At 46.6% G+C, this 25,834-nt stretch overlaps 1 protein-coding gene across 6 annotated transcripts; it reads left to right on the plus strand.

Moving 5' to 3' along the window:
• Positions 1–967: 967 nt before the first annotated feature.
• Positions 968–25,569, plus strand: TMEM209 (transmembrane protein 209). 6 transcript variants are annotated; one of them, XM_053254483.1, is made up of 15 exons: positions 2,568–2,721; positions 5,680–5,819; positions 6,155–6,213; positions 7,842–7,973; positions 8,271–8,509; positions 9,501–9,705; positions 9,823–9,998; positions 10,254–10,325; positions 12,925–13,021; positions 13,695–13,820; positions 14,496–14,593; positions 16,577–16,691; positions 16,977–17,074; positions 18,661–18,734; positions 24,529–25,569. In XM_053254483.1, the coding sequence occupies exons 2-15, from the start codon at positions 5,683–5,685 to the stop codon at positions 24,581–24,583; spliced, it is 1,683 nt and encodes a 560-aa protein (XP_053110458.1). In that variant the 5' UTR covers positions 2,568–2,721; positions 5,680–5,682; the 3' UTR covers positions 24,584–25,569. The 6 variants fall into 6 exon arrangements, with proteins under 6 accessions (XP_053110457.1, XP_053110458.1, XP_053110453.1 ...); XM_053254482.1 differs by lacking the exons at positions 2,568–2,721; positions 18,661–18,734 and adding an exon at positions 968–988; XM_053254478.1 differs by lacking the exon at positions 18,661–18,734.
• The last annotated feature ends 265 nt before the right edge of the window (positions 25,570–25,834 follow it).

A 25,834-nucleotide genomic window follows, 5' to 3' on the forward strand; every position in this document is an offset into this window, starting at 1 on the left:
ACGCCACCCCGCTGCAGCCCTGCGGTGCCGAAAAGAATTCTAGTCACCTTGTGCGTGGCCGGGGTGTGTGGGGGGTGCTGGGGGTGAGCCGAGTAGGCCTCCCACACTCCCGTGGCGGCAGCGGAGGTGGGCAGAGGGGGAGTGGCTGCTGGGCCTGACCGTCCAAGCGGCCCTTGAGGACCGCGAGGCGCTCCAGTGCACCTGCACAGGTAGAATACAGTGTCACAAGCCCTGATGTCACGGGCTTGTGACACTCTATTCAAACAAGTTTTCAGTGCTGCGGGGCGGGCAGGTGGGGTAGTGGCAGGAGGCCCCCATGGGCCTTTGGAGGCTCCCCTGGACCTTAGAGCCACAGACTGGGTCCCCAAGGTCTGGGGGTCAGAGCCCCTCTCCATCAGTTACAGCTCCCCAAAAAACCACAGGAGCTGCAGAGGAACAAAAGGAACAACTAAACCACACAGCTCCCCTTGGCATACATAACACACACACACCCCGCATAGGCACTCTTACCCCTGGACTTTGAGGCTCAGGTCCAGGGCCTCCAGACCTCCTGAGGGCCCCCAAATCCTCTTTAGTCTGTCCTGGGTGGTGTGGCTGCCATGCTGTGCTACCAGCCTGTGCTGCACTGGGCAGCCGAGTATGATTGTGACCTGCGCCTAGGGTTGCCATATCCTAGCTTCCCAAATCTGGGTGGCCTAATTTGCATATTATTGTTATGAAATAACAAATAAATAAGATGGATCCCTGACCCCAAAGGGCTCACAATATAAAAAGAAACATAAGATAGTCACCAGCAACAGTCACCTGCATAGTATGCAAATTATGCGACAACTAACTTGCATTTTATTTATGTATTTATTTGACAGATTTGTATACTTTCCCCTCCTTCTTTTCTGCCCTCCCATGTGATCAGATCCAGAGTAAAATCTGGGCAATGCGGGCAGTGCATTTGAAATCTGTGTGAATCCAGGTGGAATTTAGCTGCCAGGTAGGGGAGCCAAAATCCAGGGGCTACCTTAAATTCCAGGGGACATGGCAACCCTACCTGCGCTGGGTGCTTTAGAGATGGGGTGGGGAAAGAAATATGTGGAGTGGGAATATGTTAAGTTGTGTGTTGAAATGTTTCTGCTAATGCATATTTGCATAAAAATATTCCTGTTTTATATTCTTACACTCTTGTGAGTTCGGTTGCTGTTTGTGACCACATGAGCCAACGTGTTTAAAATACTAGGTGTGCCACGGGGTGTGTATGTGTGTGTGGGGGATACTGCTGCTTACAGCAGGGGGCTCCAAAGGCCTTTAGGTCCCGGCTCCAAAATTAGCTACGTGCACCTATGACCCCCACCCCATTAACTAACATAGTCCTTCTGCATCCAATGAGGGGGGGAGTGGAGACCCTTTCACAGGATGGCCTCTAGTCTGCTCAATTTAGGCCCCCCCCCAGCTGTTTTTGGACTACAGCTCCCATAATTCCCAGGCACAGTGGCCAATATTTATTTATTTATTTATTTCGATTTCTATACTGCCCTTCCAGAAATGGCTTAGGGTGGTTTACACAGAGAAATAACAAACAAATAAGATAGATCCCTGACCCCAAAGGGCTCACAATCTAAAAAGAAACGTAAAATAGACACCAGCAACAGTCACTAGAAGTACTGTGCTGGGGGTGGAGAGGGCCAGTTACTCTCCCCCTGCTAAATAAAAGAGAATCACCATGTTAAAAGGTGCCTCTTTGCCAAGTTAGCAGGGCTTATGGGAACTGTAGGCCAACGCCTGCAGGAGGGCCGGAGTTGAGCAGTCCAGAGGATTATACCAGAGTGTGGATGTGTTTTAAAACAAATATGAAAACTACTTATGATGCGTGTCCACCACAGGAGGGCTGTTGTTATCCTAGCCTGGATGAAGTGAGGTGCAGGGGGGCGATTGTGGAATCTGGCGGTGACCTGAGCCAAATAAAGCCTCTTCTTGGGATCAAGACTCTGGGATCAATGACTGCCTTGCAGATTCTATACAGGATGATGTATTTTGTGTTTGTTCGTGGCAGGGTTTTGTGTGGTGGCCACACCACACTGGCCCTCCTAAACTTTGATCTGCGTTTGGATCCAGACTGGAACATAAGGAACATAAGAAGTTGCCATATACTGAGTCAGACCCTTGGTCTACCTAGCTGAGTATTGTTTTCACAGACTGGCAGCGGCTTCTCCAAGGCTGCAGGCAGAAATTGTGTCTCTCAGCCCTCTCTTGGAGATGCTGCCAGGGAGGGGACTTGGAACCTGCAATCCCCGCGGGCTTACTCGGGAGAAAGGCCCGCTGAGGGGAGCGAGGCTGGCTCCCAAGGAAGGCCCCGCAATTCTGGCTCTAAACCGCCACCGCCTTCCGACCAAACTTCAGGAACTGGCTCAGGCTGGGGAGGGGCACGAGGCGGAGAGGGGGGCGGGACAAGGCCCCGGCTAAGCCCAACCGAAGCTTCGCGCCAGCGCAACCGCCAATCCGCCCCCGCACCGCCCCCGTCGCCTCGGCAACTAATCCCGCTCTTTTTTCCTCCTCCTCCAGTGGCAGTTCTTTCTCTGGCCTGACGTTAGCGTTTTTAAAAATAATGGGGCGGGGCAAGGAGGAGGCTGCCGCCCTGCTGCGCAGGCGCACCTCGAGGAGGAAGCGTGAGGTTGTGGCGCGGGGCGAGGAGGGGGTCGCTGCACCTGGACCGAAGGGGCCTGCCTGGAGGTAGGGCGCGCCTGCGCGGTTCTGGCTCCCGGGGTGTGCGTGTGTGCTACTTTCCCCCCATCCACCCCCTCTGCACTTTAGGGGACCCTTCTCGTGGGCTGGAGGGAGGGAAGGTGGAGCCTCAGCACCCATTCAGTCTGCCCGGAACACGTGCGTTGGCTGCGGCAGGCCCAGCTAGCATGGGGGGTGGGGGGGTAGTGCAGTGGTTAGAGCGGGGGAGGCAACTTTCGCTCTCCAGGTGTTGTTGAACTACAACTCCCATAATCCCCTCGTTTCAGTGTACTGTGGCTGGGGATGATGAGAGTTTTCGTTCCACAGCAGCTGAGCCCAGCTTGCCTGTCCCTGGGTTAGAGTCTTGGGCTCTGCCCGAGGAAGCCTGAGTTCAGACCCTGCGCTCAGCTGGGGCACTCATCCAGGGCCTTTGGGCCACCTGCTCAACCTGCTAGTCTACTTGGCAGGGTTGTTGTGAAGATAAAATGAGAAGGGATGTGCCACCTGTGCTGCTTTGAGGCCTTTGGAAGAAGTGTGAAAGTGAAATATAACAACAGATAACCACTGGGTTCAATAGACCAAGGGTTCACAACCTTTAGTCCCCTACTGTTGGACTACCAGTCCCATTATCCCTAGCCACATGGCTGAAAATGATGGGAGCTGTAGTCCAACCATATGGGGGACCCCAGCCTGGGAACCCCCAAGACAGATGAGTGCAGTGTCCCCTGTAAGAGGGAATCCCAGATTTTGTTGACTACAGCTCCCAGAATCCCTAGCTGCAATGGTGGCTAAGGATGCTGGGAGTTGTAGTCAAAAACATCTGGGATTTTCTGTTAAAGGGAACTCTGGATGAGTGCTCTGACTCAGTGACTGTAATGGGCCACTATTAAAATAACTTCACAGGTGATATAATAGACAGGGCCACAGCAATGTCAGGCAAATATCTCTCTCCCAACCTCATTCGTGGTTTTCTGAAGAAAAGGCTCTTTTCACATATGCAGAAGAATGTCTTTATTATCATGTTATCTATAAAGAGTAGTTCCTCATGGGCTCACTTCCACCTGTTAGTGACAGAACTGGGAAAAGATTTATTAGCTTCTAATGAGATGATATACTGGTGACGTACTCCCCTGCTCCAGACAAGATTTAAGGCTGCTTTTAGACCATTAAAGAGGTCTTAAATATTGTCTTATTAGCTTCACTAAAATGAATAGAATGTAACTTCAGAGAAAACATGTTTCTAAAGGGAGCATTACTGTGAAATATACTGTTATTTCACTTTAAGGAATCTGAACAGAGGTACAAAGATTACCTCTCAACTATGCATGGATATATTTTCTGATGGCTACCAGTTTGGTTCTGGGCCCAATTCAAGATGCTGGTTTGGGCTTTTAAAGGCCTAAAAACCTTGGGACTGTGGTCTCCCTTGTATACCTGCGGGTGTCTTAAGATCTTAATCTGAAGCCTTTCTGTAGGTGTCCCTGTCTTCAGAGGTGAGGCAAAGGGTGACCAGAGAGAGGCTTTTTCTATAGGGGCTCCCAAATTCTGCAACTCCCTCTGGAGGCACATTCACCTGATGCCTTCATTTCTATCTTCATTTTTATCTTGTTTCTTGTTTTCTTTCCCTGGGATTGTTTTGCACTGCTATGCACAGAAGTTCTCCAAGTGGTTTACATAGCAAAATGAATGAATTCACCCAATTCTATGTCCACAATCCATGTATTAAGAGATTGTATATACTGCAATCTAAGTTGAGAGACAGTAACATCTTCTTAGTCACACAGTGAGCTTCATGGGTGAGTTGGGTTCAAATCCACACTCTCTTGGTTGGATTCCCCTCAACAACCATGTGTTGTGTTTGGCACGTGTTGTAATTGAGGAGCAGCTTTTGCTAAATACTTTCAGGATAAATGTTCCTCACAGGTTGTCATTTTTGGAGCCCAAGTACATGCCTTTTCATTTCTTTGATAAATAAATGCTTCATTTTTGTCTTCAATAAGACAGAGGTACTTGTTGTGCAAGGCTAGAACTCAGGAGATAATTTTGATCTGCCAGTTCTGAACGGGGTTACGCTCCTCCAGAAGGAACACATATGCAGTCTAGAAGTGCTTCTGGATCCAAACCTCTCCCTGGTGTCTCAGGTTAAGGCAGTGGCCAGAGTGCTTTATATCAGCTTTGGCTGTTACGCCAGGTGTGCCTGTTTCTTGAGATAAACAATCTCAAAACAGTAGTGCATATGCTGGTAATCTCCAGACTTGACTACTGTAATGCACTCTATGTGGGGCTGCCTTTGTACATATTGCATAAACTGCAGTTGGCACAAATGCAGCAACTAGGTTGGTCTGCTGGTTATCTCAAAGTGACCCTAGCACTCCTATATTAAAAGAACTACATGAGCTGCCTGGTTTTTTTCTGAGCAAAATACAAAATACTGGTTATAATCTATAAAGCCCTAAACAGCTTAGGCGCTGGGTATCTAAGAGAATTTCATCTTTGCTATGAATCCTGCTGCCCACTGAGATCATCTGGAGAGGTCCATCTGCAATTGCCACTCCTTCCTGAAAGAAGAGCCTCTCCATCTCTGCCAGCTTTTAAAAAGATCCTCAAGACACATCCGTTCATCCAAGCTTTTAATTAGATTTGTAGAATTGTGGTGTCTTTAAACTGTTTTAATGTTTTAATCCTTGTTTTACTTTGTTTTATATATGTCGTAAACTGCCCATAGGTGTATGTTTGGGGTGAAATATGTCAAGTTTTATTTAGTTACTCTATTCAAGTAGTGAATTAGCTAATTGTTATTGTTACGACTGACATTGGAGCAGGAGTTAAAAATATTCAGCCAAAAAATGTGTCCCTAGAATGCTTGCTTATTAAGAAGTGGAACTTGGAGATACTATTTGCCTTGCTGCAATCTGGCACTGAAGAATTGCTTATTTTATTCCCCTCTACCTGACCTCTTCTTCATAGACAATGCAGGGTGAACAGAGTCCCGCTGCTTCCCTCATTGACAGAACGATCAAGATAAGAAAAGAAACCGAAGAGAGGAAAGTGGTCCTGGCCTGGGGGCTTCTCAACCTGTCAGTAGCTGGCATAATTTATACTGAAATGTAAGGTGGTCAAATTCCCCAACTGTGTTAAATTCTTAATGAAGCTGGTAATGGTGTGTGGTGGCTAAAAATGTAAGCTGTAAGTAAACGGGACTGTTTTGGAGTGATGAACAGTGTTGGGTTTGGGGGGCAGAGGTTGAGTGGGGCAGTATTCTTCACAGATCTGACTGGGGATTGGGAGGAGAGAATTGGGCTTTATGGAAGGACACTGGTGAATTACTACTACAAATATTTATATGTATTGTTAATTGCAGAAAAGTGAATTTAGGATTTGCTATTAGTTTTTCCATGTTGTGGGTTATGAACGAGCTCTGCATCTCTCTTTATTTTTCTAGGTCTGGAAAACTAATAAGTTCCTATTATAACATTTCATGCTGGTTATTGTGGTATATTGGTAAGTACTTGAAAACTTGATCCACCAAGGAGCTTCTCCAGCAGAGGTTTGTGGGAGCTGGCTGAATAGTCTGAGGATGTCTGTGCATTTGTGTCTCTTGATGTCAGAAGATAGCCTTCTGTATTTAGCTTTTTTGCTGAGCTTTAAGCAAACTTGGCCACTCAAATATCCAGTCTCATCCAGCCTGGATAAGGAGTTGCAGTAACCATGTCTAGTTTGTACCTTGCAGCAAACTATAGTTGTAGTTGATAAACCAGAAATTGAGGGAGGGAGGCTCAGTATGCATGGGGAGGTGGGAGCGCATGAGCCTGCTGCATGTTCCCACTGGCCAGTGACATAGGAGCAGAGGAAGCTGCCATATACTGAGTCAGTCACAGAACAAAAGGGTAACACGTGGAACCAAGGATATCACAAATGAAAAAACCGTGTGAAAAGAAGAAAAATACAATGGGAAACTATTAAACTATTAAACTATTAAAACATATTAAACTTGCTCAAAATGGATTTTATAAGTTTGAAGTCATAAAGAATAATTTAGAATATCAATATGCTTAATATTAATATAAGAAACATCAATTACAAGATAATTAAATATAAACAAATATATATATGAGTATAAACAATATAATCCAAAAACTATATAGAAGCTATACATAAGTACTGATGAATATTCCAGTGTCCAAAGAATAAATGTCCATAATTAGGTGGAAAAATCCATCTGATGTTGGAGGAGAGTTGAAAGCAGTGAAGCCCATCACAAATATGCCATGAATAGATAAAGATAATGATGTAGAAGGAGAAGCTGAACCTTTTGCACGGGCCCAATAAAATAAATTCCTTCAGTAAATCACTCCAAACAGAGTGTAGGTCTCGTAGAAATCTTCATGCATCTCTCAGATATAGATGAATAATAAGCTTTACTCCTTATTCCAAGGTTTTAAAAAGTAAAACTTAAATAGGCATATTCAGATATTCCAGGGTGTAATCTAGACAGCTTTTCAAGGACTATTTTGATATCAGCTATTTTCGCATTTGCTTCATCGTGAAGGACTATAAAGATAAAACACATATAAATAACACCATAATATCTATTTAACAATATACATACAAAAACTCCATGCTGAGGCGTCATGAAAATATATCTTATCTATAAATAAATATAGAACTTTCTTCAAAGATTTGAACTTTATCTCTGTTGCATCCCCACTGCATATACTCCATACATATACCTTATACAATTACCCATAAGGCTTGATAGTGCATCGTCATACTGGCTCTGATGTATATCGGATGGAGATCTGCATTAGAGTCAGAATGACTTAAGCATAATTAAATCTCCATCTGATATACATCAGAGCCAGTATGACAATGCATTATCAAGCTTTATGGGTTCAAATCTTTGAAGATACTGAGCATATAACATTAGTTAAAGTGGCTCTTTCTTCATAGAGGTGCTCTTCACCTCTGATTCTAAAATAACTGGGGTGGAGCATGCTCCTCCCATTCTTAAATATTATTAACTTTTCTGACTGCTGTTTCTGTACGGTACAGTCTTGGAGTGATTGCATAATCTGGTAGTTGCCTTGCGCCAACTTACAACATTTTATCATCACTTTCTTGTTTTTTAGAGCTTGCATTTGCATCTTTGTTCAGCCTCAACGCCTTGTTTGATTTCTGGAGGTACTTCAAGTATACGGTGGCCCCAACCAGCTTGGTTATGAGCCCAGGTCAACAGACCCTCCTTGGCTTGCAAAATGCAGGTAGGCGTATTCTGGCAGGGCAGTTAGCATCTCTGGCGTTCAGCTTTGTACTGGCTGAGTGGAGGTGATTTGCACTGGATACTCTGTTGAAGAGAATTGTGTACTGTCAGCTTTTGTCCCTAGGCTATCATAATCCACTGTTCTCTATTTGCTCTGGACCCTTGGAGAAAAGTGTTTTTGGGTTCCACAAAATGCTAACAAGATCTTGTTGAACATGCAGAGAGGTCTTCAAAGACTGCAGTTGACTTGCTCCTTTGGCTACTCTTGCTTCACTCACTTCAAACTTTAAAATTTCAGCTGTCCAGACGACTCCACCCCGTGAGTTGGTGCCAAAGAAGACTCCTCCTTCCACACCCTCCCCGCCAATCCAAGGGCAGAGTGTGCTAAGCTACAGTCCTTCCCGCTCACCGAGTGCCAGCCCCAAATTCCCCACCACCTGCATGTCTGGCTACAGCCCTCAGTTCCAGGCTCTGTCAGGAAGTAGCGGTTCTTACAGCACTGCTGTGAGCTATTCCCCAGGCAGCAGCTACGGTAAGGTAAGGAGTCTTCTAGGACTTCTCCCCCCACCCCTTCATGCTCAAAGCGCTTCATTTAAATATGTGTGTATTTTCAATACTTACAGCAGCCCCATAAAGTAGTTGTGCATTATTCCTGTGTTACAGATGAGGGGAGAGACTGAGCCTGTGAAGAGCGGGTTGCCTACTCTGCTCACTGAGCGGAGTTTGGCTCTGTTTCTGGAACGGCCATTACACTTGGCTGTATCTGAGAGATTCAGGGAGGTCTCCTCCATCAGCCTGGCTAGGATGATCTGCCATTTTGCTGCTTCCCTTCAGAGCGGTCTCATGCAATAGCCATGCTGCTTGAATTTGTGTATCTTGCAAATAACGACAAATATTTATATACCGCTTTCAACAAACGTTCCCCAAGCGGTTTACATAGGTATAATAAATAAATAAAACAGCTCCCTCTCTGCCAAGGGCTCACAATCTAAAAAATAAATGTAAAGTAGACACCAGCAATGGCCACTGGAGGGATGCTGTGCTAGGGATGGATAGGGCCAGTTGCTCTCCCTCTGTTAATTAAAGAGAATCACCACTTTAAAAAGGTGCCTCTTTCCTCCCTGTCTCTTTTGTATCACATCTGTCAAATTGCAAGCCACTATTTTTAAACTGTGAACCATCTTGAGTCCGTTGTCAGCAAAGTGGACATAAATGCAGGATACAGCCTCTTGGTAATAAATGCCTTAGATGACATAAGCTCTGTTTTTCATCTGTTTATGCAAGGCAGAGGTACAGTTTTATCAGGGATTTGTTCTTTTGTACTTTTCATCTTCTTATCATCTGCCAAGTATTGTAGGCATGAGTCACAATTGAACTATCAACAGTCTGCACTGCCACTGAATCACAGAGCAAACTGCAACTGAACAATAAGATATACAATGAGGGAGATCAGCCACCGTTCACAAATGGAACAAATGTTGGATTCCTCCACTGAATGGTGCTCATTGTTCCCTCTTGTTCCACACAGGTGCCACCTTTCAGCCCTTCTCCAGGGGCTTCACCATACCCCACCACGATAGGTCCAGTAGACAGCAGTGGAATGAGGTCTCGGTACCGCACATCCCCAGCCGTCTACAATTCCCCTTCTGGCAAAGAAGACTATATGACAGACCTGAAGTCACTAGACAGCTTCCTTCGAAGCGAGGAAGAGAAGCAGCATAGGGTTCAGCTTGGTAAGCAGTTCTACATAAATGGTTTGTCCTGGATGTGGGATTGCAGATGCTTGTAACTTTCGAGTATTGCTAGACCGCTTCCATAATTTGTATGTTTTACTGATTGCATAACTACAGGGAGCTCTGATTCCAGCTCTCCTTCCAGCAGTCCAACCTTCTGGAATTACAGTCGCTCCATGGCAGACTATGCACAGATGCTCCGGAAATTCCAGTACCAGCCTGCCTGCAGGTCCCAAGCCCCCTCGGCCCACAAAGATGAAGCTGATCTGAGTTCCAAGCAAGCTGCAGAAGAGGTACATGGAAGACTGGCAAGGGAAAGAAGCTGGTTCTGAGGGTTCTCGTGCTGTGATGTTGTGCACAGATCCATAATGCCTTAGCCCATGATGAAGTAAGCTGCATTGAACCTAGAGAGATACTTTGGTGTAAAGATATAAAGGTTTTGACTGCAGATTCTGCTTAGAGTTTGATTGACTTAACATTTCAAGAAGCTGTCTTGGTATCTGCTTCTGCCTGGTATTGTACTTGAGCAGTCTTGCTTTCTCGCACAGGTCTGGGCAAGAGTGTCGACAAGCAGACAATTGCTCGACCACATGGACTCGTGGACCGCTAAGTTCAGAAATGTGAGTTCTGTTGTTGCTCTTTGCCTAGTTCATCTTCTTCCTGATCTTACACTCCTTATAGTGTGTAATTCATTACTGGATACATGAGCACTTAGAAAGCACAACTGGCTGTTCAGCTGCCTGAAACGACTTTCCTCCAGCTCGTCAAATACAGTTCATGCGCTGAACCAAAGTGTTGTGAGCTTACAATTTTGGATTAATCTCCTCTGGAAATCATTACCTTGCTCAAAAGTTTAATGATACATTGTTATCTTAATAACAGGAGTGGTGATGCCTGTTCATAAGTCTGTAGAGTGAAAGTGTTATGCAAGCAGTGAATCCCTACTTTATGCTGAATATAATTGTACAGTGGTGGCCGACCTAAAGCTCTCCAGCTGCTGCTGGGCTACAGCTCCCATCACCCCCAGCCACAACTTATTGAGAGCCTTTTAGGCTGGCCACTCCTGTCATAATAATTGTGACCCTGGAGGTTTTGAGTGGCTGCTCAGTTTGCCATCCACCTTCCCTAAAGGTGGACACCTTTGCTTTTTAAACCGGAATAATACAAATGAGGTCAGCTGTCTCTTGAGTTTTTACAAGTGACACAGTCCCTATCCATTGAGTTCTTATAATCAGCAGTAGACAAGACTGAGGGACGGACTGCAGTATGGCTAGTGGTGGTGTGAAGATTATTCAGATGGTAGCAGAGAACTGAATAAGGTGACCAAAGTCTGTTTATCATTGGTACCTACAAAATAAAGAGACATTGTTCCCACCCGCCTTTGCAGAACTGAAAATGTTTCATTCTCCCCCAGTGTAGGAGAGTAGCCTTGAATGTGGGTTGATTTCCCCTCTTACTCCCATTGGACAGGACCCAGTTCAAGCAGGCTGAGTCCCATCACACCCCCTGGGCAGCTGAGGGACCTCCCAGTTCTGGTCCTGTCTTGTCCCAAGAACAGGGCCTCTGGAAGAGCTCCAAAGCCTTTTCTTCTTTCTGTCTGTCCTTTCGGGTTCTTCTCCTTTTTTCCATTGAGTTCTTTACCACTTTACTTCTCCCCACCACCACAAAAAACCGATTCTGTCGTACCTTGGTGGTTTCCTCCTCCCTCCTACTCATGGAGCAATCAGACCTGGCTGCTTCCTTCGCGGAGGACCCAGGCACAGGGTCCTCCGTGAAAAAAGACAGAGGCAGGGAGAGAACTAGAAGAGGCCGCAAACTCCCGCACCCACCTGCTTTGCCCCACACTAGCAGGCAAGAAAAGGGGGGCAGGGTGATGCGTACTACCCACCTGGTGCCAGAGCCAGACTCGGAGGCCACCTCGGCAGTGGTGACGGCATGGGGAGACTCACAGGGCACAGCAGACGGCCAGCAGATGCACCGTGAGTCCTGGCGCCACCCCAGTTTCTGCCCCAATTGAGCTCCCTCCTGCTCTTCCTCCCCTTAATGGGGAATGCTTGCCCCCCCCCCAGATCTGTCTTTTTGGATCAGGGACCTTGTGGCTGCCAGACTTTAGAAGCGCAACACTCCCATCCTGGGGCCAGGAAGACAAGTGCACCGCCACATCTCAGTGCAAAAGGTAATGGTCCCAGGGCCAGCTCCTGTCGGACCCGCTGCCATGTATAGGGGGCGCTCTGAATGTTGGTGCGAAAACTCCAGTCATCTGTTTCATCCAGCCCGCCATGCCAGGCCATTCCTAGTTTCGAGAGGAGTCTGTTCAGACCACGTCCGCCTGCTTGCTGCCCCAGGCATAATTATAGGTCCCGGTCCAGATCATCTGATACCTTGAGACGCCTGTGACCCATAGCTGTGCCAGATGACAAGACAGACCCCATGGTCTCCGAAGTCTTTCCATTGACGTTGTGAACCGAACTAAACTCTTCCTAATCTCTTCCTTGGCATCATGCAGGAAGAATGGAACTCTCCCTCCACCTCCAAGAACTGGGAAGTTTTACCTATAAGCTTTAATAACTTACTTCAGGACACGATCTAAACTCACTGTCTCTCTAGTAGATCTCCAGGTCCGTATTGGCTAAGAATGGGGAGGAATGCTTGAAAACACCTTGGGACAGAAAGAATGGCCTTCAATTATGTAAGTCACACAAGGTGTCTGGATTTGTTATAAAGGAATCAGCAACTACATCTATCTTTGCAAGAGCTACAATGTTTTGGGCCAAGGAGATTTCTAATGAAGATATCAAAAGGCCAAACGAAACTGAAACAGGGACTTAAGAAAATAGCTAAGGCTGCAGCCGTTATAGTTGTTTGTTCCATTGTGCCTGTGCACTGTTCTCATGATCTTTTTGTCGCATTGAGCCTTCCTTTTCTACGGTACATCAGACAGTCCAGGAACTGGGAGGTGCCTCAACCTCTCAGAGTATGATGGGACTCAGTCTGTTTTAATTTGGTCCTTAATTACAAAAGCACCTTTTCACAAATGCATGTCCTCGGGGGTGGGGGGTGTTTGCATGTATGTATTTAACACATTTGTATACCACCTGTGACCAGGTCAATTCTACTCATTCTCTTATAGCGTTTAGAAGCATAATTGATATGGGTATTGTAGTTTCTCATTTATTTGTGCTTTTTCTGTAGTTGCTTGTTTTTCTCTCCATCTTCTAGTGGATTAATGAGACTATTTTAGTGCCTCTTGTTCAAGAGATTGAGTCTGTGAGCACCCAGATGAGGAGAATGGGGTGTCCGGAGCTGCAGATTGGAGGTATGGTGATTCAGCAAAACCTCAATATGCTGGAATCTCTTGTTCAAGGTGAAATAGCTGGATTTAAAACACAACAAAACCATGCAAGTCCCCTTTCTACAGAAGTTAGGGAAAGTGGTCAACTGTTCTTTCCACCTAGTAACATATGGAAGCTCTTGGTGCTACCAAAGTTAACAGCAACCTTTGTATGGTGGTTGGATGTTTGTTTCACAATAATGGTAGCATGAAGACTTACTGGGGTAAAAGACCACCCCTGCAAAGATCTAGGCTGGCCTGGCAAAGAGGGATAGCGAAACTGCTTCATAGCAGTCCCTTTTGATGTTCATTTGCTGCCACCGTTCACTGATGACTTCTAAAACCACTCCTGTTCTGGACCCCATGCAAAACAGTAACTCTGCAAGTCATTCTGTGTGCTAAATACTGCTTCACTGCATTGTCTTCAGGTGTGAATATGCCTTTAGAATTTGTCCCCCCACTCACCGCCATCTTCAGGGTCCTAGACAGAGCTACTAAACACATTTGTAGTTGACTAGGTCACTGCGTGGATGAATTTGCTTGTATGTCTGATGAAATCACTTTGCGGGCTAAAGGAAGTAGTCTATATCAGTTTTCCTTTCTGAATTATTTTGCGGCTTTTCTTGTCTAAAATGTTTTATGGTTCTTGCTTTTGCAGATGCCAGCATCAGCAGTCTGAAGCAAGCAGCCCTGGTGAAAGCTCCACTCATCCCTACATTGAACAAGATAGTGCAGTACCTGGACCTTACGCCAAACCAGGAATATTTGGTCGAACGGATCAAAGGTGAATGGTTATCCCATAGAGTGAAGGTGTTTGTATCTGTCTCTTTGCACTAGGTGTTAGCAAAGGCTTCTAAAGTGACACTCGGGGCCCTTTGTACTTTGGTCTCTTCTGTGGTGGCGGCGGCCGGGGAGAGGAGGGTCTGTGTTTCAAAGAGCGACAGTCCAGATTGGCAGTGCACAACTTGACAACAGTGGTCATGATGAAGTTTTCATTGAATGTGGGGAGGGGCAACCACACCTGCTAGTCCCACTCTTGACACGCCTCTTGCTACCCTGGCCAACGTCAAGGCCCACAGTAGTAGTGATGCTGACTGACTCAGTTCACCTGGATGGCTGTGGTAAGGCTAGCGGGCATCGTCCCGTGTTCACTGACTCTTTCGAGGGGAGTTTCGTCTGCACAGCCCTGGTGTTGAAACCACTCTGGAACAGGCTGTCGTGATGGCCTGTGTCTCTATGCTATTCCCTGATATCCTTTTACGGTTACACTGACGTTTCATAAACAGACCCGCAGTGTGCTGTGAAGAGTCTTCCATGCTTGTTTGCTTTTCGCTTGTGTGGCTTCCTCTTGTGCAGCACCACCCATAGTGTGTGTGCAGTGCCAGAGAAGTGGCTTGCCCACTGCCTTCCTCCAGCCCTGTCACAAAATCACTTACTACGCAATTCTGTTGACCCACAGAGCTTTCCCAGGGAGGCTGTATGAGCTCATTCAGATGGAATCGAGGAGGGGACTTTAAAGCACGCAAGTGGGATACTGATTGGCCAACAGACTCTGCGGTAAGTGTGTGTGTGTGGTATACTCCACTGAGATTCCGTGGCTCATTGATGATGGTAAGAATAAGACGAGCGTATGAGTTGCATTTCTGAGCAGCAGGGTTAGATCCTATTTATTTCGTTTAATAACCTCTTTTGTGCTTAAATAAATAAGATTCCATAAAATATATCTAGTTTGCATTCTTCTGTATTCTCATTGTATGTAGCTCTACTGCTCATGTCTGAGTTGATTGCTGAGTTGGATGTATCGGATTGACCTTGAACTCTTTTCATATTGCCTTTTATCCAGAAATCCTTGAATCAACCTAATTTCAGCTTTTAGCAAAGACTAAGGTGGCTGACTGACTTTATCCCAGCTCCGTTGAACATGCTTAATTTTTGTTGTTGTTGTTACCTAGATGGGGCTTAAAGAGTCACACGTAATTTGGAAGGGTTCTGCACTACCATAAAATGTACCTAGTTGCTTAGCATACTTTAGTCCTATATAAATGCTTAGTTACCTGAAAAGGATATTGATCCAGAGAAACTGGCCCACCAAGATGTGACACATTAAATGAAAAGTAAATGTCCACCTTAATGAAATGAAAAGTAAATGTCCACCTTAATGAAAAGTAAATCCACCTTTCTAATCCATGACAAGACCATAGCATGGTATACTATTACAGATGGGGAAAGTTTGGGCTATATATAGAATCTGGCAGAGACCCAACTCAAGATCTTTCATCATTAAATTTCATTTACTCTTGCTAAAAGAATATTTAGAAACTTTACAGTTTCAAGCAGATAAACTAACTTCATCAGATGACTGTACAATGCTTATGTTAAAGATCTACATGTTATTTTAAAACTTAATTATTGACAATTGACTTTCAGTGATCTCAAAACCCAAGACTCGAGGGAGGAATGGGGTGGGATATCAGACTTACTGTGTGTGTTTTTATTTTAAACTAATGTTTACATTTACTTGATGTGAATGCTTTGTCTTTGGGTTCACTGTTGTATTTTGTTTGTTGAAAATCAATTAAATGAAGAGTGACAGGGTGACTAGGAATAAACGTGAGGATCTTTTGGTGGTGGTGGGGGAATGCATTGGTCAGGTCCCTGTTACTCTGGGGGAATCCTCAGAATCTCAGAGAGTTGAGGAAATTGGGCTTTGTATCCTGCAGTGTTATCCCCTCACCTAAAACATACAAAAGGATTCAAAACCTGTAGCTTGAACCAACAATCTGTCCTCATGTACAGGTGAGGGGCTAGGATGCACACACGAGGATCCTGCTTCAATGAAAGGGACACCTTTTGTGTCCCTTCCATTGGAGGAAGCAAACTGGCATGCATGTTTCCTCCTTCACTGGAACAGAGATTGTAGCTCATTCACATACAAACTTCTGAACTTGGGCACTGGGCTTCAAATCAATACAAAATAGATTCAAAAAATGAGTAACTGCAGACTTTGCCTAAGTGTCATTTTCAAAAGCATTATGGGTGGGGAACTGTGTGTAAGCCAGTTATGATGAGATTGCTATGGGAAGTCAGTATTGTTGGGATTTCCAGTTTTGAAAAGCTGGTGGTCTGGCCTTTAGATTCCATAATACTTTCAAAATACCAACAAACAAATCACAATGTGCCCCAATATTCTTTCCACCAGATTGTACTGACTTCCTGCAATCTTGAATCTCTGCAAACCAAATTCATAAAGAGGTTAAAAACAAAAGGCTTAAATTTGAGGCACAGATCAACATTTTGAAGCGTTGACTCTGCTGCATTGTAGTTAGCAACAAGTATTTCATCCTTTCTTTCACTTTGCCCAGAAAAACTGTTGCTATTTCTCATGAATACTTTAGCCAGGATCCCACCAGGAAGCATAGCAGCAGTCAAGTCTGTCTTGTCCACATGCTTTCTTGGTGGTCCAGCCATCTGTAGCATCCTGTCTCCTGTGGCTGAAGATGTTTTTGTAGCAGCTGTTTCATTTTGGGCTTCTCCTTTTAGATCATCATGCACGTGTTCTGCACATACCTTGATTCCAGGCTCCCACCTCATCCAAAATACCCTGATGGCAAAACCTTTACCTCCCAGCACTTCATTCAGACGCCAGATAAGCCGGGTAATGGGGATCTTAGCATATTTTATTGGCTGGGAGGGTGTGGTGTTCTCCAGTGGCTTTGGTGCGCAGGGCCGCATGAAGCTCCACCCAAGCAGGGGGGCCTTGGCTTCTGTGGAGCTCGTTCTGCACATTGGAGCCCCTCAAGAGCTCTGAATCGTGGTCGTCTTGTCTAGCAGGCTGGGCCCTCTCTCGTAGTAGACTGTGGGATAGGCAGCATGCAAAGGAGGCAGATGCTTGCTCCCACAGTCCTTAATCAAAGCAAAATGTGGATTTTGTTTTTCACAGACGTTTCAAATGAGAACTTGTTTTGCATCTATCAAAGCAGCATCAACCCCCCTCACTATGAGCTCATTTACCAGAAAAATGTCTACAGCCTTCCCAAGGTAGGAATGCAGTGGCTTCCCGCTGATAACTCCAGAGTGGCTTTGATGGTGCTGGAAGCCTTTAGGGAGGCCCACGGTGGATGGAAATGAGGTGCAAATTCTAATCAGCATCAGGATGTGTCCCTTGCTGGGCTAGGGGTGTGCATGGAACCGACTGGCCTGGTTCGGTTCGAGTCCGAATTGGACTTGAACCTGACCGGCCCAGTTTGGTTCTGCACCTCCTCAAAACCCGCTCACCCACCCACCCCACCCTGGGTTTGGTCCGGGGTGTGTGTGTTCACAATTTTTTGTTTAATTTAATTTTTTTTAAAACCTCTTAGTCCCTTTGGGGGCCTTCATCTAGGCATCAGGTGGTGGGGTCCCACAAAGGTTCCCCCTCCCCCCGCCGGCCTCTATCATCACTGCCATGGCATGTCCGGGCCTCCATTTCTTGGCACAGTGCCATTTTGGACGCCGCCACACATGCGCAAATGGCCTCTGCAAGGCCTGGCATTGCCCAGAGCCTTACAGAGGCCATTTGCGCATGTGCGGCGGTGTCCAAAATGGCTGCCGCACCAAGAAACAGGCCTGGACAGGCCGTGGCGGTGATGATGGAGGTCGTGGGGGGAGGGGGAACCTTCACGGAGACACCCCCTCCCCGCAGTCTAGACAAAGCCCCCCCCCCCGTAGGGGGTAAAAGGTTTTTAAAATTGTGAACGTGCGAGGTGCTTCGGGTCCGGACGGAACAGGTGGGTGGGTTCGATTCGACCCCGAACTGCCGGACCAGTTTACACACCCCTAGGCTGGGCTGGGCTGGAACTTGCTGGTCTGCTGCTCTATTAACCCCTCATTAGTAACGTCTTTGTCTACAATGGTTCGAAAATAAAAGGTGCTCTGGAACTATGGTGATTTATAGAGTATTTTTCTGACAAGTGTGGTGTTAGGAGACAGTGTGCGGGGGGAGTGGGTGTGTCTGGCAGTCCTTCAACCCACTCATAATATCTGCTGTGCGTGTGTACACTCCTTAGACTATGTTGGGGCTGCAGGACGGTAGCTCCGTTCTACATGAGTCATATTTCCCTCATTCCTGATGGAATTTTTAACATATGTTGCTGGCCCTGTGTGTGAATGGGCCAGTGCTTGGAGCAGTGTGTATTCCTTGCCAAGCTGATTGACCCTTTGCACCAAGAGAAGCCAGATGTTGCGACTTGAATAACCTATGTACATTGGGTAGATATGCCTATTTTTGCTTGCTCTTGGAAGAGCTTTTCTGGCTGTGGCAGAGGCTGGCCGAGTATTCAGAAGACTCGGGTCCACCCCCACAATTCCTGAAATTTCCATTTGGTTTCCTCCTGGTCTCTGAGATTTCTGAAGGCACTAGATGTCTTCTCTCCTCAACCCTAAGGTGTTCAGTTGTGTACCAGACCTCCTGCGTGACACTATCAAAGATATGCAAAGTTATTCTAATAATAAGCCCCCTCTGTGGATTTGACTTATTGTTCAGTCGCTCAGGGCAGTTTAGGACTAAAAGCTAGAGTAGTAACATACAAGACTGAGCATATTGGTCTAAATCATCTGTTCTTGTTTCTTTTTGCCTCTGAATTCAGGGCAGAAACAACCTGTTCCACACTTTGCTTATGTTCCTGTACATCATAAAGACCAAGGAATCTGGGATGCTTGGGTAGGTATGGTGTTCTGTACTGGGTATCCTTGTCCCCAGCAAAGATTGGGTCACTTTCTGACTGAGAGAGGGGAAGCTCATGAAGGGGATGTTGCTGGCACTCCTGGTTTTGTTTGTTTGTTTGTTTTAGATTGTGAGCCCTTTGAGGACAGGGATCCAACTTATTTATTTCTCTCTGTAAACTGCTTTGGAAACTTTTGTCAAAAAGCAGTATATAAGTATTTGTTGTGGTGTTTTCTGTGCACCTTTGCAATGGCCAAAGTTTGACTTTTGCTTTGTCTCCTGTAGTTAGCTGCTCCAGCTCTTTTCTGTTTATATGGGGTTGCTCTGGAGCGGGTATTGCTCGGAGGTTGCTCTGGAGCAGGTATTGATTTGCCTGTTGCCCTTTTGCAGTCATTGGATGATTCTACCAGAGTGTTGGATGGTATTGCTCTGAGGCTATTTAAGCAACAAGAAATGGCTCTATCTTGGCTGAGGGGGGCTATCTGATCTGGATGGGGTGGAGGGAGAGAATGCAGGCCGGTGGAGTAGAGAGGCCAGGAAAGTGAGTTTTTCCCTGTAGCAGGAAGCACCAAGGACAGCGCTGCAGAGGCCCAAGACCAGTGTTCCCTCTATGATGTGTGCACACTCACACGTTATTTTATGTCTGCTCAGGTTGAATAAGGAAGGCCCCACTCTGAATCCACGTGTTCACATGCTGCCTTGATCCTGCCACCCAGAACAAAACTCATTCCACACACAGATTTTTTTTAAAAAATGGAGATGAAGCAGATTAAAGCCTTTGTCTCTCAGAGCAAGCAAATGTGAGGGAAAGAAATGCTGAATCATCCCTGCGGAGCAGCCTGACCAAGCTTCTCCTTAAACTATTCTATATTCTCGATAGGTTTTAAATGCTGCCACCGCCACCCCTCTTATCAACAATGCTTGAACCTCCCTGGGCTTGGAGTGGAATCCCAGGGTTTGTTTTGCTCTTGGGCAAGTACAGAAATCTTCCACGTGCAAGCCTGTGCAATTCCACGTGCAATTAATCTTCCCGAAGCCAAAGCCCAGGCTTCCTTTCCTTGAACTCGCCAAACTCCAGATGAGAATTCAAGCTTCCTGCCCTCCTGTCTTTCAAGGATCTGCAGTTATTTCCTGAAGCCATCCTCCATGGCCACATGTCCTTCTGAGCACCTTCAGCCTAGCCTCTCCTCTAACAAAGACCTCCCCTCTTCCTGGTAACAGCCCTCTAGGTCCCACCACCTTGTATGCTGATTGGCTGAGCCCTGGAGTTCACCAGCCTGTCAGTCAAGCCAGGGCTCACTTATGGTTAATTCTTTATGGGGAGGGGAGGCTGGTCACTACAGAAGAGAACACTGCTCAGAATGCTTGCTGGGTGTGTCTAGGCCAAAGCTACACTACAAAATTATACAGTGGGAGTCTGTAATAGTGGCCACGAAACTGGGAGTAGAAGGAAGCACAGTTAATTAAGCAATTGGTTTTGACATTAGAATTGGCTTTTTTCTGTCAGTCGTCTCAATTTATGTAAAAGCCTTATGTATACAATTGTATAAGAGTGAATGTTAGGCTCCTTCATAGATTCCTGGCTTGCCAAGCGTGGAATATTGCAGTTAGCTTTGAGCCTGAAGCATAAAGTCCTTCTGTAAATGCTGTGTATGGAAAGCAACTTTGCCTGCCCTGAAGCATAACAGACACTTAACAAAGATGGCATGGAGATGCCTCCTTGGCTCGGAGTCTCTCTTAAGTCTCTGCTAAAGTGTCCGGGGACTAGAGGACTCGCCTGCCCAAGGCCTTTATGCTTTGCTTAAAGCGAGGTGGGAGCGCGAGGGGCCGTGTAGCTTTCTGAGATCTGGAGGCAGCATTGTCCCTGCCCACTGCCTCTGGCAACATTCCGGTTCTTGTGTCCTGCCATGATCTGTGTTGGTGGGCTTTGTAGAACTTCATGCTGTATTTCTTTTCTTTTTAAAAACAAAACCCTGAAACCTGGTCCTTGGAAGCTTGCTAACCCCCCTGCGAGAGCTGTGTGTGTCTTGGTGCCAGACTCTCCTCCCCACTCTGCCCAGAGCAGTTTTTGGTTTTGAGTTTTTAAAGGTGCTCTCCAGGGGTGTAAAGTCTCCTGAGACAAATGTCTCCTGGCCCACAGCCGCTGAGGGCCCCCAAAAGGGCCCTCAAGGCCAGTCCTTGGCACCGTCCCCTCTCAGCCACGTGGCTGCACGCGCGCACAGCCTTCAACCCTGCCATGCCGTGATCCCAAAGAGCCGCTCACTTGCCCTCTTGCTGCCACTCCCGCCTCGGGTCCACTAATCCGTGCCACTTGCTCCCGTCCGCACTGCCTTTCCCCGTTGCCTGTCGTATCCACCTTCATTGCTCTGCCCTCGCCCCCCCCCCACCTTTGCCTTTCAGGGCCCACATGGCAGTGGCAGCAAACAGGCGGCGGGACTTGGAGCGGAGGCTGGAGCTGATTCCCCTGATCTTGCCCTCCACCTTTGCCTGCTGGGGGCACGGTGCTAGGTGTTGTGGGGTGGAGCTGGGTGGAAGGGGCCAGAATACGGCGGCGGTGCTGCAGCGTTGCGGCACAAATGACCTCCCCCTTTGCAGGGACAAGCGGCGGGAGGCGCAATGGCAGGGCGGCGAGGCCCTGGGGGTTGAGATTGGGAAGCAGGTGTGGCTATGCCGGGCTCTACAGAAGCCTGTCCCTCTGCAAGGGGACCATCATGTTGCAGCAGAAAGATGAACCTTCTTGCCTTGCCTCTTCCCCCACCTCTCATGACTGGAATGGCAATCCTTGTTTTGGGAAGAGAGGCTGATACAGGTCCTGGGAAGCTAGGAGCGCAGCAGGGGCTGCGGTCATGAGTGGGGGTAGATGACATTAAGCAGCAGCGCCGTAAAATAAAGAGGAAATCGCTGCCTGAAAACAAGCAGCCTGCTCGCGGAAGGGTGCTGGTTCTCCTTACGGGCCGTGGGCTGCAAAAGAGGCTTGGCCGGTTGTCCTCTGGGATCCCTTCGCCTGCCTCCGGCCCTCCTTTCCCTTTGCTCTGAGTATTCTCTCTCTGCTGCCCTACATCTCTTTGCACCGAGCAGTTGGGAGGAGGCGATGGCTCCGGCTGGGGCTTTCTCTCTTCCCCTCTCCTTAAGACTGCAACAGGTTTGTGCAAAAAGAGGATACTAGTCTTGGGGAAGGGCGGGATGGGGAGGCGGATGAACCCGGCAGTCTGGTGCTTGCTGATGACCAGGCTCACTAAAGGACTCACTCCCTTTTCCAAGCCCCTTCTTGGTTTCCTAATCTGCTTTAATCGATATGTCAAGTATGGGTGTGCAAGTGTGTGTGTCCCCCCTGTGCTTGTGTCTCTTGGGAAGCGATTATTTGGGGAAGCATGACTCTGCACTCATTAAGCTGGAGGGGAGGCTATGAATGAGGACATCATTGCCACTTGGGCTCTTGCACGGCAGGATTGGGGGAAACGGCTCCAGCCTCTGCTACCAGTCCTGACACCTGTTTGCTGCAGTCACCGCTGCCACGTGGACTTCAGAGTGAAGATGGAGAAAGGGGAGAGCAGAGCAGCGAAGGTGGAGGGTGGGAATATTACAGGCAGCAGGGAAAGGCAGCGGCGGGCTGGGGGAGCCAGAGCTGCAGAGGCAGAGCAAGTGGCAAGGATGCCGTGGGGGGCTTGGTCAAGACAGGGGGCTTTATCCTGGTGTTTCTGGGTTACTCTTGACCAGCCTGGCACAGCGCCTTCTCTTCCCTTCCAACTGTGTGTGTGTGTGTGTGTGTGTGTGTGTGTGTGTTCGTGTGTTCGTTCTCTCTCTCTCTCCTTTCCCCATCTCCCTTTTGCCTCCTTTGCTCCCTCTTCCTTCATATATTGTGTGATAGCCATTAATTTCTCACCCTGTCTTGTATAGTTCCCTATTTTTGGTGCTGCAAAGCTTGCCAAATACTGTTGCTCGCACTGTGCTTCTAATACCAAAGAGTTTAGGTTCCCAGACAGCAGCATGAGCCTACATCCCTGCTTTATTCCCAGTTTGTGTTCATTGCCTCCGTGTATGCAGAGCCCCTCACCAGTGATCTCTTTAACCTCTCTGTGTATTAAATCAAATACCCTCTTGGAATTTTAATTATGCATGAATGTGGTACATTTCTTTGTTACTAGGGTGCCCAGTGTGTCAAGGTAATGTTGATGCTCTACCATTATACACACACACACACACACACACACACACACACACACACATATGTATGTATGTATGTAATAGTTTAAATCCAATGTTATTTTTGCGCTATACTGCAAATGTATAACTGGGAGGCTGTTTTAAGAAATATTTATTCAGATACGGCTGTATTATTTTGTTTTGCTGTGTTTGACACCTTGTAACTGTAGTCTCCTGTCCTCTCTTAATCTGCTACACTATATTACACGTGCCCTTCGTGTTCTTTTGCAGCAGAGACATGGGGCCAGGTGAAGGAGAGGAAGGCAGCAAGGGGGCCCATTTTAAAATCTTGTCTCTGGGCACACTCCAACCTTGGTACGCCCCTGGCACTCGCCTAATTCATAAAAGAATGGGTGTGTTGCCACATACACTCGTATAGCCATCTACAAAGAATAGAAATAGCACTTACATTTATATACCACTCTATAGCGAGAGCTTTCTAAGCGGTTTACAATGATTTAGCATATTGCCCCCAACATTCTGGGTACTCATTTTACTGACCTCGGAAGGATGGAAGGCTGAGTCAACCTTGAGCCCCTGGTCAGGATCGAACTTGTAACCTTCTGGTTACAGGCGGCAGTTTTACCACTGCGCCACCAGGGGCTCTTGGATGGATGCAAGGCGATCTCCTCTTCACTGCAGTGCCCTGCCTTTCAAGAAAGTTTGGAGGGTGATGGGTTGACTAGACCGGACTCTGTTTGATCTGATTACTTCACTGCTTGTATGGGGCTAGAAGCAGTAACTGCAGTTAGGAGAATGGAGTAAAGTCCAGCTGTTCCCACTCTTCCCATCCATTATGCTTGTGCCTTCTGTACTGGAAGGATACGGATGGCAGGCATGCTGCCGAGCTAGCTATATATATATTGTGAACCGCCTAGAGCCTTTGGAGAGGAGAGCTGGTCTGGTGGTAGCAAGCCTGACTGGTCCCCTTAGCTAAGCAGGGTCCGCCCTGGTTGCATATGAAGGGGAGACCAGAAGTGTGAGCACTGTTAAAATATTCCCCTTAGGGGATGGAGCTGTTCTGGGAAGAGCATCCAGATTTCAAGTTCCCTGGCTTCTCCAAGATAGAGCTGAGAGAGATTCCTGCCTGCAACCGTGGAGAAGCCGCTGCCAGTCTGTGAGGACAATACTGAGCTAGATAGAACAATGGCCTGACTCAGTATATGGCAGCTTCCTATGTTCTATCAGTCAGGCAGTATATGAAATTAATAATAATACAGAAGGACTTCATCATGCTACTAGTTGCTCCTATCAGTTCTAGAACAAGACATTCTAGTAACTAATCTGCCTACTTTGGTTTTAGTATAATCTTAATTGATAATGACCATCTTCAAGTTAGCCCACTTGAACCTCCAACATTCATACGCCTGCCATATTTAATTGGGGTGGATGACATCACAAACTATACCATTGAGCTGTCTTTACAACTGTACCAAATTTCTTAAGTGTCTGAATTTTACTCTAACCTTTCCTGTGTTCAGAAACTCTCACTTCTGAGGGAATTCTTGAAAAACTTTGCGTGATGCTAGGATGATGGATAGTGTCGCCTTATATCTCAGTATAAAATGTTTAACTTTTATCTTTGTAGGCGGGTCAATCTTGGCTTATCTGGCGTGAATGTTCTGTGGATTTTTGGAGACTAGTATATTTGTCGGTTGATACAGCTAAAGTTCTGTTGAACTTGGGAATGTATGCCTTCACCTGTTGTGGGAAGAGGACTCAGCGGCCTGCTGCACAACTGCCTCGAAGCATGACTAGGATATGAAACGAAATGTGTTTTTAACTGTTTGGACTAGTATGAAATAGTTTCATTGAAACCAAAGGATTGCATCACTTGAAAAAAGTTGTCTTGGAAAGCTCCATTTCTAGAGGTGAATTGATCTTCATTGCTTCTGCTGGGTAAAACTGCTTTTTCTGAACAGCAGAACAGAAGACAACAGGAAGGGATTTGATTTGCTACACTCCTTCAGTCTCAGCAAATTCACCAAAATGTGACACTAAGTCCTACCTTAATGCATTGCTGAATTGGAGACTGAGCGTTCAAGTGAGTCTGCTACTTCTGTTTTAGTAAAGGGACTGATCCCTTTTTTTTTTAAGGTCACACCAGAATATCTAGCTATAAGTTCCAAAAGCCACAGGGATGTGATAAAACCAGGATTCTGTTAGGTCCTATAGTTGGTTGTCTTTTTTCTGTTCATGCTCCTCTCCTGGTCACAGAGAGATGTGCCTTGCATCACTGGCACATAAGTAATGTGATTTGTGCTCTGTGTTGCCCTTTTAAACTGACAGTACTGTGGCTGCTCAGGAACAGTTCAGAGTCGGTTTGCTTGGTTTAGCAGAAATTCTAAAGAAAAATTGGCAGGTGTACCATTTTTAAAGATGCCCTCTTTTTCCTGGGGTCATGCCAGCTTGGTTTCCATTGAGACTGAGTGTATCTGTATTGTGACTCGTAATGACAAAGAGGTTCATGAGATGGTTTATGCGGCTTGTCTCACAACTAGTCATGTGTCCTATCAATATGACAGAAATCTGCATTTCACACTTCCTCATCCACACTATGCTCTTCTCGGGGACATAAGACCTCTGTTGGTATCTTGGTGCTGTCATTAAAGAACTGCTTTTGGTTAAACATCTGCTCTGCATTTTTGTGTGTGGGTGTTGGGCCACACTTCCAGATTTTGTGTGTCAGATGTTTGGATCTGTCCTCTCTCTCCACGCACACACAGGGCAGGGCAAGCTTGGCTTACCTCACAGTGATTGTAGGTATCCATGTTGGCCCGTTAAAGAAAAACCCAAATGCCACAGTATGCTTACATTTTTATTAAGACTAGTAGATGTCAAAGTGAGCAAAAAGAGTTCTGGAGATCTCGAAAGCTTGTCACTATTATGCACCA

The sequence above is a fragment of the Hemicordylus capensis genome, chromosome 5 (genome assembly GCF_027244095.1).
Source record: "Hemicordylus capensis ecotype Gifberg chromosome 5, rHemCap1.1.pri, whole genome shotgun sequence".
NCBI classification, from domain to species: Eukaryota; Metazoa; Chordata; class Lepidosauria; order Squamata; family Cordylidae; genus Hemicordylus; species Hemicordylus capensis.